Genomic DNA, 13,729 nt, shown 5'->3' on the forward strand with positions numbered 1-13,729 from the left:
GGTAAGTCCAGTTGAGTTTCTGTTCAACGGTAACCCCAAGGATGGTGACAGTGGGGGATTCAGTGAATGTCAAGGGATGGTGATTAGAGGGTCTCTTAATCATGATGGCCATTGCCTGGCATTTATGTAGCGTGAATGTTACCTGCCACCTGTCAGCCCAAACCTGGATATTGTCCAGATCTTACTGCATTTGAGCACAGACTGTTTCAGTATGTGAGGAGTTGTGAATGGTGCTGAACATTGTGCAATCGTTGGTGAACATCCCCAATTCTGACCTTGTGATGGAGGGAAGGTCATTGGTGAAGCAGCTGAAGATGGTTGGGTCCAGGACACTACCCTGAGGGACTCCTGCAGAGCTGTCCTGGAGCTGAGATGACTGACCTCCAACAACCACAACCAACTTCCTCTGTGTCAGGGATGGATCCAACCACCAGAGAGTTTGCCCCCAATACCCATTGGTTCCAGTTTTGTTTGGACCCTGTGGTGTCACACTTGGTCAAATGTAGTCTTGATATCAAACCTTTATCTTATTGTATGCATTTCAAGACATCTAGCACTTCCTCCTCTGTAATCTGGACATTTTGCAAGATGTCACCATCTATTTCCCTATAGTCTATATCTTCCATATTCTTTTCCACAGTAAATACTGATGCAAAAAACTTGTTTACTATCTCCCCCATTTTCTGTGGTTCCACACAAAGGCCGCCTTGCTGATCTTTGAGGGGCCCTATTCTCTCCCTAGTTACTCTTTTGTCCTTAATGTATTTGTAAAAACCCTTTGGATTCTCCTTAATTCTATTTGCCAAAGCTATCTCATGTCCCCTTTTTGCCCTCCTGATTTCCCTCTTAAGTATACTCCTACTACCTTTATACTCTTCTAAGGATTCACTCGATCTATCCTGTCTATACCTGACATATGCTTCCTTCTTTTTCTTAACTAAACCCTCAATTTCTTTAGTCATCCAGCATTCCCTGTACCTACCAGCCTTCCCTTTCACCCTGACAGGAATATACTTTCTCTGGATTCTCGTTTTCTCATTTCTGAAGGCTTCCCATTTTCCAGCCGTCCCTTTACCTGCGAATATCTGCCCCCAATCAGCTTTTGAAGACCTCTCAGTATTCGGGACGTTCCAATCAGATCCCCCTCATCCTTCTAAACTCCATCGAGTACAGACCCAGATTCCTCCACCACTCCTCAGATGCCAAGCCCTTCATCCCTGGGGTCATTCTTGTAAAACCTCCCTGGGCCCCCTCCAATGTCAGCACATCCTTCCTTAGATACAGGACCCAAAACTGCTCACAATATTCCAAATGCAGTCTGACCACAGCCTTACACAGTCTCAGCACTATATCCCTGCTCTTGGATTCTAACCCTCTGGAAATGAAAGCTAACATTACATTTACCTTCCTAACTGCCAACTGAACCTGCATGTGAACCTGAAGGGAATCCTGAACGAGGAATCCCAAACCCCTTTGTGTTTCAGGTTTCCGAAGCCTTTTCCTGTTTAGATAATAGTCTCTGCCTCTATTCCTCCTCCCAAAGTGTATCATCACCTCACACTCTCCCACACTGTATTCCATCTGCCACTTGTTTGCTCACTCTCTCAGTCTGTCCAAGTCCTTCTGCAGCCTCCCTGCTTCCTCAACACGACCTGTCCCTCCACCTGCCTTCGTGTCATCGGCAAACTTCAGCAACACTGTCCCTCAGGCCCTCCATCCAGGTCACTAATGTGTAACATGAGTAGTTGTGGTCCCAACACTGACCCCTACAGAGCTCCACTAGTCCCTGGCTGCCATCTTGAAAAAGACCCCCATCCCTTCCCTCTGTCCCCTGTCGGTCAGCCAACCCTCTCTCCATGGCACTACCTGATTTGGTTTGGTTTATTGTAGTCACCTGTACCTAAGGACAGTGAAAAGTTTTGCTTTGCGAACAGTACAGGCAGATCATAGTAAACAAGGGCATAGAGATCACAGAGTGCTTAGGTACAGGTTATGGCTGCACGGGAGGTGCACAAAACACGATCAATATTTGTTTGAAGTTAGAGAGGTCCATTCATCAGCCTAATAACAACAAGGAAGAAGCTGTTCCTCAACCTGTTGGTACATGTGTTCAAGTTTCTGTATCTTCTCCCTGACGGAAGAGATTGTAGGAGATTGTTTCCGGGGTGGGAGGGGTCTTTGATGATGGTGGCAGCCTTTGCACAGCTGTGAGCCGTGTAGATGGAGTCCATGATGGGAGGTTAGCTTCTGTGATGGGCTGGGCTGTGCACTAAGGTGTTCTTGCATCTTCTTGGCCACCACGTTTTCCTAGGAGGTCCAGGACACCTTATCCCTAACACCCTGGGCCCTTATCTTATTTAACGGTCTCCTGTACAGCACTTTGTCAAAGAGCTTCTGGAAACCCAAACAGATCACATCCATTGGCTCCCATTGGTAAGATTCCTCAATCCATTGTGAAGGATGGGATTATTGAATATTTGGAAGTGTACGGTAAAATGGGGCAAAGTCAGCATGGTTTCATCAAGGGGAGGCCATGCCTGACAAATCAGCTAGAATTCTTTGAGGGAGTAACAAGCAGGTTAGACCAAGGAGAGCCAATGGATGGTATCGACCTGGACTTCAAGAAGGTCTTTGACAAGGTGCCGCACAGAAGGCTACTGAGTAAGATAAGGGCCCATGGTGTTAGAGGCAAGGTGCTAGCATGGTTAGAAGCTTGACTGTCTGGCAGAAAGCAGAGAGTGGGGAGAAAAGGGTCTTTGTCAGGATAGCAGCCAGTGACAAGTGGTGTTCCACAAGGCTCAGTGTTGGGACCACAAATTTTCAATTTATACATTAATGATCGAGATGCAGGAACTGAGGGCATTCTGACAAAGTTTGTAGATGATCCAAAGACAGGGAGAGGGACAGGTAGCATTGAGGAGGTGGGGAGGCTGCAGAAGGATTTGGACAGGTTAGGAGAGTGGGCAAAAAGTGGGCGATAGAGTACAATGTGGGAAAACGTGAGGTCGGAAGAATAGAGGGATGGGCTATTTTCTAAATGGAGAGAAAATTCAGAAGTCTGAACTGCAAAGGGACTTGGGCGTTCTAGTCCAGGATTCTCTCGAGGTAAACTTACAGGTTGAGTCAGTAGTTAGGAAGGCAAACACAATGATGGCATTTATTTTGAGAGGATTTGAATATAAAAGCAGGGATGTACTTCTGAGGCTCTGTAAGGGTCTGGTCAGACCACGTGTGGAGTATTGTGCGCAGTTTTGGGCCCCATAATCTCAGGAAGGATGCAATGGCCCTGGAGTGTGTTCAGAGGAGGTTCATGAGAATGGTCCCAGGAATAACAAGCTTAACACAAGAGGAATGTTTGAGGACTCTGGGTTTATACTCGATGGAGTTTAGAAGGATGATGAGGGACTCGAATAGAAACAGACAGAATACTGAACAGCCTGGGCAGAATGGATGTTGGGAAGATGTTTTTATTGGTAGGAGAGACTGGGACCTGAGAATCAACCATGATTGAATGGTGGAACAGATTTAATGGGCTGAATGGCCTAATTTCTGCTTCAATGTTTTATGGTCTCGTTTGTCTAACTTACTCATTACCTCCTCAAAGAATTCTGTCAGACATGACCTTCCCTTGATGAAGCCCGTGCTGACTCAGTCTACTTTGCAATCCACTTCCAAATACTCCGCTATCTCACCCTTAATAATGAACTCTAAACTGTTACCAATGTCTGACCTCAGGCTAACTGACCTATAGTTTCCCATCTCTGATCCTCCCTTCCTTAATAAACAGGGCTGTTACATTAACCACCTTCCAGTCCTCTGGAACCCTCCTGACTCCAGTGATTCCTGAGAGATCACCCCCCCAGTGCCTCCACAATCCCCTCAGTTATCTCCTTCAGATCTCTGGGGTATAGTCCATCTGGTCCAGGTGATTTATCCACCTTCAGACCTTTCACCTTCTCCTGAGTGATGGTCCCTACACTCACCTCTGCCCCTGACTTCCCTTGTCAGCCCTGGGTGCCTCATCCTCCCCTTAGTATGATCCTTCTTCCTTGGGATGAGTTTCTGCTGAGCCTCCCGAAATCCCCCCAGAAACCCCAGCCGTTGCTGTTCCACCATCTTCCCTGCCAGGCTCCCCTTCCAATCAACTCCAGCCAGCTCTTCCCTCATATCTTTGTAGTGACCGTTACTCAATCCTAACAACGTCACATCTGATTCCAGCTTCTCCCTCCCAAACCACAGGGTGAATTCGATCATATTCTGGTCACTGCCCCCTCGGGCTTCCTTCACCTTAAACTCCCTGATCAAGTCAGCTTCATTCCACATCACCAAATCCAGAATGGCCTCTTCCCTAGTGGGCCCTACCACAAGCTGCTCTAAAGAACTGTCCCGTAAACATTTCACTCATTCCTTTTCTTGGGATCAGCTCCCACCTCGATTTTCCCAGTCCACCTACATATTGAAGTCCCCCAGGATGATCATTATTGTGCCTTTCTTCCATGTCTTTTCGATCTCCCGAATTATTTTCTTCCCCACATCCTGACTACTGCGAGGAGACCTGGACACCACTCCCATCAGGAACATCCTTTCCCTTTGTGGTTCCTCAACTCTCCCCACACAGATTCTAGGCCTTTCGATTGTGTATCATTCCGAGCTACTGATTTCATTTCATTTCTGACTAACATGGCAATGCTGTCCCCTCTGCCCATCTGCCTATCTTTTCAATAGGATGTTTATCCTTATTTAGTTCCCAGCAGCCACATCTCTGTGACACCCATAACACCGTACCCCTCTATTTTATTCTGCACTACAATCTCATTTCCCTTGAATCATACACTGCGTACATTTAAATACAACACCCTCAGTCCTGTGTTGACTGCCCCTGTTTTCATAACTGTCCCCTTGTCTGTTGTGCCTGAAGTTAGATTCCTGACATTTCCATACTCTCTGTCCTGTTACTTATTCTAGAAACTTTAATAACCTCTGCTGAGTCCCCCTCCCCCCACACCCCCCCCCCCCCCCACCCCCGACCCCTTTAACTGTGTTCCGTACTTTTCCATGTAACCGAAACCACGTTCCCTCTCCATTATTTCATTGAGAGCCCTACCCACAGCCTAGTCATGTGACTGGCCAGGTCACTGGTCCCTGATTTGGGTGGAGCCCGTCCCATTGGAACAGTTCCCTCCTTCCCCAGGACTGGGGTCATGTCCCATAAATGTGAACCCGTTTCTCCCACAGCAAACTTTGAGCCACACGTTTACCTCTTTAATCTTGTTGACTGTGACAATTTTCTCGTGGCCCAGATAGTCATCCTGAACCTTTTTGGTTCTGCTGTCTGACGTAGCCTCCAGGTGCTGATCGTCCCTCAGCAGAACCTCCTTCCCTTTTCCTATCGATATGGCTGGGACCTGTGTGGACCGTGACATCTGGATCTTCTCCCTCCCACTCCAAGTTCCTCTGCAGCCCAGATGAGAGATCCTGAACCCAGGCACCAGGCAGGCAATACAGCCTTCGGGAATCTCAACCCTGGCCACAGAGAACAGTCTCTATTCCCCTGACTATACTAGCCCTGATTATAACTACATTTCTCTTTTCTCCTCACTCTTGAATGGCTCCCTGTACCACAGTGCTATGATCAGTGAGCTCATCCTCCCTACAGTCCTCACTCTCACCCACACGGGGGGGGCAAGAATCTCCAACCTGTTAGACAAGCTCAAGGGCTGAGGCTCCTCCAACCCTACCTCCTGGATCCCTCTACCTGCCTCACTCAGAGTCACACCCTCCTGTTCCTGACCACTGCCCGAATTCATGGTGGTTTATCTGAGGGGTGTGACTGCCTCCTGAAACACCGCTACCAGGTAACTCTCTCCCTCCCTGATGTATGGCAGTTTTTACAGCTCAGAATCCAGCTCATCAACTCTGAGCTGGAGTTCCCCAAACAGCCGACACTTGCTGCAGAATGTGCTCATTCTCAACCCCAATGGGGGTCCACCAGCTCCCACGTCATGCAGGTACGATGCACGTGGGCAACATGCTGGCCATCAGATTCAAGATTACAGTGATGCTGGAAAAGCACAGCAGGTCAGGCAGCATCCGAGGATGAAGGGTTCCCGCTCGGAACGTCGATTTTCCTGCTCCTCCAGTGCTGGCTTTCCTGATGCTGGCCATCGGTTATCCTGTAAATCAGCATCTTACACAAGTTTAAACATCGCTTTGCAGGGAATTGCGACATTGGCTCCAAAGCCCCTGAACGACAAACTCAATTGGAATGTGGTTCTCTCTGGATGGGATCTCCCTGTGCAGACAGACTGTGTCATTGAGCACAGACACTAACCTTTACATTGTTTTACAGATTATTCGACAACAGACAGTTCAGGTTGTTCACAAACTTCATTCAACTTCATCTTCATCAGTTACGAAAAGTCAAAGTGTGAACAATACAAGGAGGCCCTGAGAACAGCAATGGGTAAGAGCAGATCAACAAACTCACCGTACAGAGCACATACACCGTCCTCAGCACCTACAACAATCACTGACCCTCCGACAGTGTGGCACTCCCTCAGTACTGACCCTCCAACAGTGTGGCACTCCCTCAGCACTGACCCTCCAACAGTGCGGCACTCCCTCAGTACTGACCCTCCAACAGTGTGGCACTCCCTCAGCACTGACCCTCCGACAGTGCAGCACTCCCTCAGCACTGACCCTCTGACAGGGCAGCACTCCCTCAGCACTGACCCTCCGACAGTGCAGCACTCCCTCAGTACTGACCCTCTGACAGGGCAGCACTCCCTCAGTACTGACCCTCTGACAGTGCGGCACTCCCTTAGAGAGACAAGATGTTTACTCGCAGAACACTTTCGAGACACCCGCACCAATCAACCAAACCGCCCCGTGGCCCAACATTTCAACTCCCCCTCCCACTCTGCCGAGGACATGGAGGTCCTAGGCCTCCTTCACCGCCGCTCCCTCACCACCAGACGCCTGGAGGAAGAACGCCTCATCTTCCGCCTCGGAACACTTCAACCCCAGGGCATCAATGTGGACTTCAATAGTTTCCTCATTTCCCCTTCCCCCACCTCACCCTAGTTCAGCACCGTCCTCATTACCTGTCCCATCTGTCATTCTTCCTTCCCACCTATCCACTCCACCCTCCTCTCTGACCTATCGCCATTACCCCCACCTCCAACCACTTATAGCACTCTCAACTACCTTCCCCCCAGCCCCACCCCCCATTTATCTCTCCAACCCCCAAGGCTCCCAGTCTCATTTCTGATGAAGGGCTTTTGCCCGAAACATTGATTTTCCTGCTCCTCGGATACTGCCTGACCTGCTGTGCTTTTCCAGCACCCCACTCTGGTCTAGACACTGATGTTTGGTTGCCTTCTGTGTTATGGGCTAGCCCAGGCCACTCAAAACATTCTTCAGCAGACAGCCCCAGACCATAACTTCCCAATTTGTTTCGGTAAGTGTACAGTGAAAATTACCCAGAGTATGTTTTTAAGGTTGACTCCTAGATTTTAAATCAGACAAAAGAAAAATTGATCCACAAAATTACAGAATGAAACACAAAGAGCAGAATAAAGAATCCCTACGGAACTCAGTCTATCCAAACTAGACTTAATTCTGCTGTTCCGAATATACACAACAGTCCCAATAAGCAAACTCCCTTTAAAGTTCAGTATAAATGGAATAGAAGCTTATTCCTTTGAAGTTGAAGGGCAGAAGGAGAGAGAGGGAGAGAGAGAGTTTCCCAGTTCAAGACTGAATAAAACTGCTCCGTTCAGCTAGAGATCTGACCACTCCCCTTTCATTATACAGGTCACTTCTAAAACATGACCACTTTGGCCCGAAGTCTCATCTGTTTACGTATAAACAAAAGGCCTCTCAAAATCCTTTCCATCTCTGTCCCAAACCAGACTAATCGGAGCCCGGCCCGGTTTATTACCAGTCTGAAAAAAATCAAGGACAGAGTCTCCTTGAGCCAAGGAAAAGTCTTTAGGAAATAAAGGGACTAGCTTTGTGACATCAGTAACCTTTCACCTTTGCCCCCAGGCAGCTCCTCTGGACAGATGCAGGGTTTGTCTTCGACCCGGGGGGGTCGTCCTGCCTTTGTTGCTGCCCTGAGCCTGATTAACGTGAGGGACCCCCAGGCCAACAGTGATGTTTATCAGCGATGGGCTGGTTCGGTTAAGGAGTACCCTGTCATCATCAACCAAAAGGTCAGAGGTTAACAACTCCGCAAACTACCCCCTTTCTGTGATGTGGGAACCTCCAAACCGTGACCCATTTTGTGAATAACCGCACGGTGTAGGCCCAGTGTGTGAGCCAAGTGTGGGAGTTTGGGGGAGTGAGTGGGGGAAGGGGTTGTCATGTACAGTTCCAGCCCTCTCTGTGAAGGGCTGTTCTGTGGTTGAGGCGCCGCTGGTTAGCGAGCCTGGGTGAATCCCGGTTGGTTGAGGCAGGTGAGCAAGGAACAGGGTCAGGGCATGAGTGAAGCAGCATTTGTCCCTCAGTCCCCTGGTTATGTAGGTTACTGTCCAGTCAGTGGACAGGAAGGCTGCTCCTGCTGGAGGTGGGAGGTCAGGGAGCAGTCTCGTGACCCTCGCAATGATACCTGCAGGAGCCCCTCATCCATGGTGTGGTTCAGTTGGAGCAGTAGTTGGACACACTGAGGAATACAGAGTGTAATAAACATTGGTTATAGGGAGGTGGTCACACCACAGGGTCAGGCAGGTCGATGGGTGACCGCGAGGAGACATAGGCAGGTAGTGCAGGAGCCTCCTGTGACAATTCCTCTCACTAACACCTACACTGTTTTGGATACTGCTGGTGGGGGAGGTGATAATCTTTCAGGGGAGTATAACATAGCAGCGAGGTCTGAGGTGCCATAACTAGCTCAGTGTAAAGCAGGGTGTCACAGAGTCCCAGTGAGTAACTTTGATCGGGGACTCTCTGATCAGGGGATCAGATGGGCGGTTTTCTCTAGCTGTGAGCGAGACTCCAGGAGGGGGTGTTTCCTCCTGGTGCCAGGGTCAGGGACATCTCGGAACGATCACAGCAAACTCTCAAAGTGGGGCCACAGGTCATTGTCCACATTGGTCCCAACAACACAGTTAGAGAGAGGGATGGGGTCCTACTGAGTGAATAATGGGGGAGTTAGGCAGGAGGTTAAAGAGCAGAGTGTTCGTGGGGGAACACCTTGAGACCCATGGGAAGGGTTTAGATGGATATGGGCCAATTGCTGGCAAATGGGACTAGATTAGGTTGGGATATCTGGTCAGCAAGGACGAGTTAGACTGAAGGGTCTGTTTCAGTGCTGTATATCTCCAAGACTCCATGACTCTCTGACTATAATTCTATCAGTTTTTAAATAGTTATGGAAACGGATAGGGCTGGTCCACAAGTTAAAGTTCTAAATTGGGGCCAGATCAATTTTGATGGTATTAGACAGGAACTCCCAAAAGTTGATTGGGGGAAAGGGACACCTGGCAAATGGGAAGCCTTCAAAAGCGAGTTAATGGGCGTTCAGGGACTCGGCCGTTAGTGTGAAGGGCAAAGCTAACAGGAGTAGGGAACACTGGGTGACCAGAGATATGGAGGCTCTGCTAAAGATAAAGAAGGAGGTATATGTCAGTTATCGACAGCTGAGATTGAGGGAATCCCTACAGAGGGAATTCAGGAAGGCAGAAAGGGGTCGTGTTATACAAAAACAGAAATTGCTGGAAAAGCTCAGCAGGTCTGGCAGTATCTGTGGAAAGAAATCAGAGATAATGTTCTGGGTCCAGTGACCCTTCCTCAGAACTGATGATAGTGACAAAAATGTTGGTTTATAATCAGAAGATGGGGTGGGGGTGGGGTGTGGGGGGAAAGAGATATAACATAGAACATAGAACATAGAAAAGTACAGCACAGGACAGGCCCTTTGGCCCACGATGTTATGCCGAGATTTAATCCTAATGTAAAATATAGTAACTTAACCTACACACCCCTCAACTCACTGCTCTCCATGTGTATGTCCAGCAGTCGCTTAAATATCCCCAATGACTCTGCTTCCACCACCACCACAGCTGGCGACACATTCCATACATTCACAACTCTCTGCATAAAGAACCTACCTCTAACGTCCCCTTGATACCTTCCTCCTAATATCTTCAAACTATGACCCCCCTCATACCAGTCAATCCTGCCCTGGGGAAAGGTCTCTGCCTATTGACTCTATCTATTCCTCTCATTACCTTGTCCACCTCGATCAGGTCTCCTCTCTTCCTCCTTCTCTCCAGAGAGAAAAGTCCAAGCTTATTCAACCTTTCTCATAAGGCAAGCCCTCCAGTCCAGGCAGCATCCCGGTAAACCTTCTGTGCACCCTCTCCAAAGCCTCTGTATCTTTCCTATCATAGGACAACCAGAACTGGACACAATATTCCAAGTGTGGTCTCACCAGGGACTTGTAGAGCTGCAGCAAAACCTCGTGGCTCTTAAACTCGATCCCCCTGTTAATGAAAGCCAAAACACCATATGCTTTCTTAACAACCCTGTCCAATTGGGTGGAAACTTTGAGGGATCCATGTAATTGCACACCCAGATCCTTCTGTTCCTGTACACTGCCAAGAATCTTGTCTTTAATCCTATATTCAGCATTCGAGTTTGACCTTCCAAAATGCATCACTTCACATTTATCCAGGTTGAACTCCATCTGCCATTTCTCAGCCCAGCTCTGCATCCTGTCTATGTCTCGCTGCAGCCTGCAGTAGCCCTCAATACTATCGACGGTACCTCCAAACTTCGTTGACAAGTAAACAATAGATAGGGATTGAAACGGAAATCCTGTCGGAGACAGGAGCAGAAGCTCTTCAACATGGGCATGCCTGGAAGAGAAGGGGCATTGAGATAGCGTTGGCAGATACGTTTAAGTAGAATCCAGAGAGATTCCGCAAGTATGCTAAGGCGAAAGCAGTAACTGGGGAGAGAATAGGGTCCCATCTAGGTCAATGAGTCTGTCTATGTTTGGAGGCATAGGAGGTGGGTGAGGTACCAAATGAATATTTTGCATTTACTGAGGGAGAAAGATGTGGAAGATAGGGAACTCAGGGAAACAAACACTGATATCTCAGTCCGAGTCCACATTACAGAAGAGGATGCATGTCTTAAAATGCATTAAGGGAAATATGTCTCCAGGACCTGACCAGGTGTACCTGAGAACTCTGTAGGAAGCTAGGGAAGTGATTGCTGGGCCTCTTGCTGAGATATTTGTATCATCGATAGTCACAGGTGAAGTGCCAGAAGACTGGAGGTTGGCAAACGTGGTGCCACTGTTTCAGAAGGGTGGTAAAGACAAGCCAGGGAACTATAGACCGGTGAGCCTGACCTCGGTGGTGGGCAAGTTGTTGGAGGGAATCCTGAGGGACAGGATGTACACGTATTTGGAAAGGCAAGGACTGATTAGGGATAGTCAACATGGCTTTGTGCGTGGGAAATCATGTCTCACAAACTTGATTGAGTTTTTGAAGAGATGATCAAGAAAATACATGAAGGCAGGCCAGACACCATTGTCTACATGGACTTTAGCAAGGCCTTCAACAAGATGTTGCATGGTCGCCTGGTTAGTGAGGTTAGATTACAGGGGATTCAGGGAGAGCTAGCCAATTGGAGGCAGCATTGGTTTGACAGTTTGGTAGGAGACCGAGGGTTGGGGTAGAGGATTGCTGTTCAGACTGGAGGCCTGTGACCAGGGGTCTGCTGCAAGGATCAGTGCTGGGCCCTCTGCTGTTTGTCATTTGTAGAAACAATTTCAATGTGAATATAGGAAGATGGTTACAGATGATACAAACTTGGAGACATAGTGAGCAGGGAAGAAGGTTACCGAACAATACAACAAGATCTTGGTCAGCTGGCTCAGTGGGCTGAGGAATACCAGATGGAGTTTAACTGAGATAAATGGAAGGTGTTGTACTTGGTCAGGACTGACACAGTCAATGGTAGAGCCCTGGGGACGGCCCAGAGAGACCTAATGGTGCAGGTACATTGTTCCTTGGATGAGGAGTCAGATGGAGAAAAGATGGTGACGAAGGCAGAGGGCACACTTACTGTCATTGGTCAGGGCCCTGAGCCCAGGAGTTGGGACATCATCTTATGGCTGTGCAGGACATTGGTTACGTTCCCATTTTTCACACAGAGGGTGGTGCATACAATTCTGGTCGCCGTGCTACAGGAACAAAGGTATTAAACTGGAAAGGGTTCAAAAAGAATTTACAAATATGTTACCGAGACTGGAGGGCTTGAGTTATAAAGAGATGCTGGAGCTGTTTTCCCCGGAGCATCGGAGGCTGAGGGATGACCCTCATAGAGGTTTATAAAATCATGAGGGGCATTGATAGGGTAAAGAGACAAGGTCTTTTTCTCAGGGTAAGGGAGTCCAGAACTAGAGGGCATAGGTTTTAGGGTGAGAGGGGAAAGGAAAAAGGGACTCAAGGGGCAACGTTTTCACACAGAGGGTGGTACAGATATGGAATGAGCTGCCAGACGAAGTGGTGGAGGCTGGTACAATTACAACATTTAAAAGGCATCTGGATGGGTAGATGAATAGGAAGGGTTTGGAGGGATATGGGCCGGGTGCTGGCAGGTGGGACTAGATTAGATTGGAAAACCTGATCAGTGTGAATGGATTTTATGTATTACACTATTCACCCTCCGACAGTGCAGCACTCCCTCAGTACTGACCCTCTGACAGTGCAGCACTCCCTCAGTACTGACCCTCCGACAGTGCAGCACTCCCTCAGTACTGACCCTCCGACAGTGCAGCACTCCCTCAGTACTGACCATCCGACAGTGCAGCACTCCCTCAGTATTGACCCTGTGACAGTGCGGCACTCCCTCAGTACTGACCCTCCGACAGTGCAGCACACCCTCAGTACTGACCCTCCGACAGTGCGGCTCTCCCTCAGCACTGACCCTCCGACAGTGCGGCTCTCCCTCAGCACTGACCCTCTGACAGTGCAGCACTCCCTCAGCACTGACCCTCTGACAGTGCGGCTCTCCCTCAGCACTGACCCTCTGACAGTGCAGCACTCCCTCAGCACTGACCCTCTGACAGTGCAGCACTCCCTCAGCACTGACCCTCTGACAGTGCGGCACTCCCTCAGTACTGACCCTCCGACAGTGCAGCACACCCTCAGTACTGACCCTCTGACAGTGCAGCACTCCCTCAGTACTGACCCTCCGACAGTGCAGCACTCCCTCAGCACTGACCCTCTGACAGTGTGGCTCTCCCTCAGCACTGACCCTCTGACAGTGCAGCACTCCCTCAGCACTGACCCTCCGACAGTGCAGCACTCCCTCAGTACTGACCCTCCGACAGTGCGGCACTCCCTCAGTACTGACCCTCCGACAGTGCAGCACTCCCTCAGCACTGACCCTGTGACAGCGCAGCACTCTCTCAGCACTGACCCTCCAACAGTGTGGCACTCCCTCAGCACTGACCCTCCGACAGTGCCCACTCCCTCAGTCCTGATCCTCTGACAGTGTGGCACTCCCTCAGCACTGACCTACTGACAGTGCGGCACTCCCTCAGCACTGACCCTCTGACAGTGTGGCACTCCCTCAGCACTGACCCTCCGACAGTGCCCACTCCCTCAGCACTGACCCTCCGACAGTGCGGCACTCCCTCAGCACTGACCCTCTGACAGTGTGGCACTCCCTCAGCACTGACCCTCCGACAGTGCCCACTCCCTCAGCA

At 49.4% G+C, this 13,729-nt stretch overlaps 1 protein-coding gene across 1 annotated transcript in view; it reads left to right on the plus strand.

The window, feature by feature from the left end:
* The window catches only part of LOC140493666 (complement component C7-like), a 108,382-nt gene that overhangs the window by 74,587 nt on the left and 20,066 nt on the right, over positions 1–13,729 (plus strand). The window contains exons 3-4 of the mRNA XM_072592383.1: positions 6,350–6,463; positions 8,050–8,216. Coding sequence (XP_072448484.1) covers positions 6,350–6,463; positions 8,050–8,216 — 281 coding nt within the window. The remainder of the gene's footprint in view (positions 1–6,349; positions 6,464–8,049; positions 8,217–13,729) is intronic.

The sequence above is a fragment of the Chiloscyllium punctatum genome, chromosome 2 (genome assembly GCF_047496795.1).
Source record: "Chiloscyllium punctatum isolate Juve2018m chromosome 2, sChiPun1.3, whole genome shotgun sequence".
Classification (NCBI taxonomy): Eukaryota; Metazoa; Chordata; class Chondrichthyes; order Orectolobiformes; family Hemiscylliidae; genus Chiloscyllium; species Chiloscyllium punctatum.